The sequence below is a fragment of the Paralichthys olivaceus genome, chromosome 1 (assembly GCF_024713975.1).
Source record: "Paralichthys olivaceus isolate ysfri-2021 chromosome 1, ASM2471397v2, whole genome shotgun sequence".
In the NCBI taxonomy this organism is placed as follows: domain Eukaryota; kingdom Metazoa; phylum Chordata; class Actinopteri; order Pleuronectiformes; family Paralichthyidae; genus Paralichthys; species Paralichthys olivaceus.
Window position 1 is genome coordinate 24,272,627 of NC_091093.1, and position 5,994 is coordinate 24,278,620.

General features: G+C 41.4%; 1 protein-coding gene across 1 annotated transcript; it reads right to left on the minus strand.

Annotated features, from left to right (window-relative positions):
* Positions 1–354: 354 nt before the first annotated feature.
* cyp19a1a (cytochrome P450, family 19, subfamily A, polypeptide 1a) lies at positions 355–4,163 on the minus strand. The gene is made up of 9 exons (XM_020079905.2): positions 3,869–4,163; positions 3,638–3,788; positions 3,393–3,547; positions 3,149–3,313; positions 2,917–3,031; positions 2,704–2,815; positions 2,447–2,609; positions 1,424–1,665; positions 355–1,033 (listed from the first exon to the last, which is right to left on the minus strand). The coding sequence occupies exons 1-9, from the start codon at positions 4,062–4,064 to the stop codon at positions 776–778; spliced, it is 1,557 nt and encodes a 518-aa protein (XP_019935464.1). The 5' UTR covers positions 4,065–4,163; the 3' UTR covers positions 355–775.
* Between the last annotated feature and the right edge of the window lie 1,831 nt (positions 4,164–5,994).

The window sequence follows — 5,994 nt, forward strand, 5'->3', positions numbered from 1 at the left end:
ATTTTCGTCCTCTTCCTGTGTACCCTCGTCCCTGTTTCTCAAACTAAGATGTTTGCACAGAGCTCCTGAGCTCTTTAACCATCATCTTCTGAGTGGCCCCAGTGTTTAAGTGGAAGCAAAACAAACTGAAGCATCTGTGTGTGAGATTGAAAACCCTGTTTGCCCGCAGGCAGAGCGTTTGAATGTAATGAACAGATTGGTGGGTTTATTAAGGTGATGCTGTAGTGAAGAAATCTTATGTTATGTGTTGTAGTGCCCTCTCCTGACCAATATTTGATACATGTTTTTTTATGAAAAATGTTGGTGTTTGTTGGTTTTCTGCAAAAGTTAGAAATGCTAGAAACTACTTCTTTCCGATGATGAAAATACACTTTATTTATGTAAAGAAACTTTCAAACAAAAAACTGAGCTAAAACTACAAAAAAGCAATTAAAATATAAACGTGTCTAAAATGAAGAAGGAATTAAAAATGAAAAACAGTCAGTTTCCTACTTGGAAAGTGCACCAGTTATTTACATGTGATTTAGTACCGAATGTAGAAAAATTAGACAACAATATATAATATTGGCACAATAATTTACATTTAATCCAGTATTAATCTAAACGTTTCACATTATGCATATTAGGTCCAGTAGCAATACAAGTTTAACACACATTAAATTATAAAAGTTAGCTTTGTACAGTCATGAGATAAAATAACATATATGAAGCAGTGTGGATCATATGTATGTACCGTATATGTGTAAATGTGCAGGGAGAGCTAAAGGTCGGAGTCTCAGAGTGTTTGCCAGCTTCCTCTCTGTCTGGGTAAGAATCTCATGTTGAGATGTGGGGCCTCCTGCTGATGCTCCACAGGCTGCTGGGACAGGTTGTTGGTCTGTGGGAGGCAGTCCAGGGTCAGACCCTCATGGGGGCACACAGAGTACTGGGAGAGCAATGTCACCAGGATGGATTTCATCATCGCCATGGCGATGTGTTTGCCAACGCAGGAGCGGGGGCCTGAACCGAATGGCTGGAAGTAACGTCGAGGAGCCTGGAGGAGGACGGAGGGTGAGACAGAGGACAGATGAGAAACCCTGAAAACTTCAAAAAAATTATTTGTCTGTAACACAAGTATTTATGACATATGTATTATTTATATTATTTATTTATAAGTCTGAACGTCTCTAAGCTAATCTTCTTCATGTGTAGGTGTCATTTCATCAGATTTTATTGACAGAAGCCACATTAAAAGACAACTATTGTGAAATTCTGATTCAAATGTGACTGACTCCTTACTGGTGAACAGGAATATATGACATAAAGTTTTTCATCAGGCCATGCCCACGTCACACAAGCTCACAGTAAGAGGTTGGATAAAAAGATCAGTGTATGAATCAATTTATTCACCTTCAACTTAATAAAAAAAGAAACCTCTTCTTACGGTTTTCTCAAAGTTGTCCAGGCGGAATTCATTAGGCTTGCAGAAGAACTCTGTGCGGTGCATGCGGCCCGTGTTGAGGATGATGTTTGTGCCCTTTGGTACCCTGTAGCCATCTATGATGTCATCGGACAGGGCCCGGCGCATGCTGAAGTCCACCACAGGGTGGAAGCGCAGACACTCGTTGATGAAGCTCTCCAGCACCTGCAGCTTCTGCAGGTCACCGTTCTGCAGCTGCCTCTCACCTAGAGCCAGACAGAGATAACATCACATCAATCACATTTTAATTCTCATAGCCCATATTCACAAATCAGAATTTGCCTCATAGGGTTTAACAAGGTGCAACACTCTCTGTTCTTCACCCTCAACAAGAGTGTGGACAAACAAAAGGAGAAACCACAGAGAGAGTCTTATGTGAGGGATCCGTCTCCCAGGATGGACCGAAGTGTGAGAAGATGCCACGAGCTTATCAACAAAATATCAAAACCATAAATGGAGAAGTGCATTAGCGATAAAAGTATTTATACAAAAGAAAATGTCTGACAGAGATGAAGGGAGCAGCAATGATAATTGTAATGATAGCAAGATTGCCAGTAATGGTATCTATAATATGAGTATATATGAGTAGGCAAACTGTATATCTAAGCACCAGAACAGTCAGTACTGCCAGTCACACAGCTGCCAGTTCACTAATTGTAGCTGAAACAAATGCTGACTGAAAATTGTACCATCAGATTTATAGTGTTCAAGTTTTATTTGTGTTTTCAGAGATGTTGATTCAATATTTTGGATCATTGCTTGTGAAATTGCAGAATCTGTAGTGAAGAAAAGAGACGTGTGTCTGTTGTGTTGTCTACCCTCACTGATTTAAATGGACAGAATAATGACAAAATAATAATTTTATGTTTGTATGATGACGTGTAAGTCACACAAGACCAAAACTCAAAGCAGCTTTGCCCACATGAAGGAATTTTTGTGTGGCTTCACATTTGTATGTTATCAGTATCTGTGTCTTCACCTCCTCACCTACTACAGTGTCAATCTCTCGCAGCAGCTGCAGCTCCACATCTGGATTCTGCTTGAGCAGCAGCAGCATGAAGAAGAGGCTGACGGACAGAGTGTCGGGCGCCGCGATCACCATCTCCAGCACGCACTGCACCACGTTCTCCGCAGACAGCTCGCCATGGTTCTGAAAACACGTGCATGTGAACAGGGGCGGAAGGGCTTAAAGGATGAAACAGGACTTAATGAAGAAATGGCATTGAGGAAATTCTCAAACTGACCTGTGCAAATATGAGGCCTGTGGTGAAGTTGATGTTGTCCAGTTTATCTGCCTGCTCCACGTCTCTCCGCTTCTGTTCCACAAGGTCCCCAATGGCATCGTGCAGCTCCTGGCTGTGAGATAACAGACATATAACATTTGGCTGGAGAGAAAAAGAACTTAAACCCTTCAGCTGAGTGATCGTTTAAATAAATAAGTGAGAACGTGGACTCACACTGCCGCCTTGTGTCGCTGGTGGATCCAGTCAAACTTGAAGTAAATGTCTGGTTTGATTAACACAGTTTGCCACGTGTCAAAATACTTCAGAATCTTCACCAGCAGCTCTTTCTCTGCACACAGAGTTCACAGATGCATCACATACACAACACAGTAGCTGATGAGGTAAAACTGCCACAGTTCCATTGTGTTTACGGCATCTTCAGAATGAAGCATCCAGGCCTCCTCACCATTGATGGGCACATCAAGGAAGAGTCTGTTGGAGATGTCGACCACGGTGCAGCGCAGCAAACTGAGGACGTCAACGTGACCCAAACCGTCCAGGTCGTCCAGGTGAGTCTGTGTGGAGGAGACGCAGACCTCCACTGTCTTCTGCAAACCTGGACCTGTCAGAGCTGACGCAAAAACACGTTTCAGGACTCAGATGCTGAATAACTGGACCGGTGAATTTGCCTGAAGGTGTTGAAATGTTACCTCTGGTGAAATGGGTGCGTATCTTTTTCCAGAGAGACACATTGTTGTTGAAGATGATGCCTCTCTCATACATGCCGATGCAGCTCAGTCCCTGCTTGCTCCCAAAACGTGACGTGTAATGTCCATTCTTCAGCACGTGGTAAACGGCTGATGCCCTTATAGTGAAAATAAAGAATAAATCACTTACAGATTGTAAATTATCATGAGAAATATACATAGAATATACATGAGAGTTAAGGACAAACCTGCTGAGGATGAGTGTCTCCTCTCCATCGATCCAGACTCTGACAATGTCTCCATACCTCTTGTTGTAGTAGTTGCAGGCTGTGCCTATACCCGTCCAGATGAATCTCACATATGAGAGAAGTGGCCCCAAACCCAGACAGAAAGGTGGACCTGTTGTAGCAATAAATAAACTTCAGCACCGGCACAATTCAAGAAACTGTGAAGTGTCAAAGATCGACTACAGAACCCACCTGGCACAGTTCTCCTGTCTGTGTGGCTCCAGGCGACCAGCAGCACACACACGAGCAGGATCAAGGTCCTGGAGGCCACCGAGATGCCCGGTGTTCTCACTGCGGTGGCGTTTGGGGACGTGGAGACCAGGTCCCCCAGTGCGGCCCCCAGACCTACGGGAGTCATCGCCAGGTCACAGGCAGGGATCCGATCCATGGGAAGACTTGAATTTTAAAAACAACCTGCGCAAGACTGCACAAACTGGGCGACCAGGCCAAGTGATGAAAGCTGCCCCAACACTCCCTTCCTCTTTATAAGCAGTCGGAGCTGGTTACAAGCCAGGTCAGGGTAATGCAAACGTCACAACAGAGCAGGGAAATGGTAAACAATACACTTCTAACCTTGAGGGGCTGGATTTGTGCCAGCGCCCTTGAGCGAACAGGACTTTGTTCCGTGTGTATGTTGTGATGCGCTGTTGGAACAAGTTTCTACGATGTGTGTATTTGACGTTTCGATGATGAGAAGCAAGCGTCACTCCTCCGCTGAACATCAAAAGGATCTGGTTGGAATGCTGCAAACTAACACCTGGGCTCTGAGATCAGATCTGAGTTATTGTTTGCGTTATTGTAAATTTCATTTTTTTCTGCTGGTTAAGATTCTTTCAGTTTTTTCTAGCAAAGGAGAAAGACAAAAGAAAGCAGAATTTCTAAATGCCAGTTTTACAAATGTTTAATATAATTTTTTTATGATTAATACTGAAACAATCTCTTGTTAAGTTTCCTCTGCTTTTGAATGATCGTAGAATTGATCATAGTATTTCTAATATTCCTCCATTAGACTACCAGTAGATGGAGAAGCAGAGCTGTGATCTACAGTATATTAAAGATGTTTACTGTGACATAAGCTACAAAAACAAAACCCTATACTACTACTGTTGCTGAGCTCTTTGTTAAAGCCAGGAGGTTAAATAATTAGATTCTCTTTTTGATTGATTGATGCAGTTCATTTTCCTTGATTTAAAGTTGTACTTATTTCATGTCATATTTTACTGGCAGATACCACAATAAAATTTTATTTTACAGATTATTTTCCAGGTTTCTGTCCAAACCTCTGACACCATCACGTTCCCAGTGTGTTATATTAATTTATATAGAATTTTTCAGCTTTTTTATTTTCTGCTGTCTTTGTTAACATATTGTTTCTACTGTGGAACTTGTGTAATTTGTAACCAACATGTATTAACTTGTAATGTAATTTATATATGAATAAATGAAACACATATTGTGTTTCAAATATCAACATAAATGTTTATTTTACATGTTTACATTTAGTTAGTATTTTATACATAAACCTTTTGATTAACTAATTATTATTATTATTATTGTTGTTTTATTATTGATTTTTATGAACTATGAAGTATGTGCACCTTGTCTTTTACTGCTGCATATTTTTTAAGTTCAGCCAGGTGTATTTAATTTAATTTAATTTCATTTAATTTCATTAAATAAATACATTTTTATTAATTAATTATTTTTCAGTTTTCGTCAGACGTCATGCTCTCTGGCTTAGGTCCTGCCTTTGTTCCATTTGCTCTCTCTGTATAAAGAACTCACTCACCGCCCACACTCGAGTGAAAGAATGTGAGATGGTTCAAATAGCCGACTGTGTGCTGAGGCCCTGCCTGGAGAACGATGCCCTATGCGATGGCTTATTAGACCCAGATTGTTCTGCATGATAGCGCAGAGAACCCCCCCCCGTGTAGCACAAAAGCTGAAGTTAATGTAACCTTGTGTCTGGCCTCTGTGTTGTGGTCAACCACATCTTTGTCTCCACCACATGTGTAGGGATTTGTTCAGAAAGTGAACAAACAAGACCAACAGAAAGCCAATAAATGTCAGCACATGTACAAAGTCTGAGAAGAATCTATGACTCCTCTGTTCCCTTCCGTTTTCACTTTATCATCTTTGTAGACAGGGAACATTCCACAAGCGTCTTTAGGTTGTTTGTTTGTAAGTCGTAAAATGAGCAGTTGACATATGATGGAGACACGGAGAGATGACGTGCAGGAGAAAAGAGGATGTGAATTCAGACAATGAGCTTTCCGCTGCGTGACCTCGAGGAATTGATTGAAGAATTGACAAATACA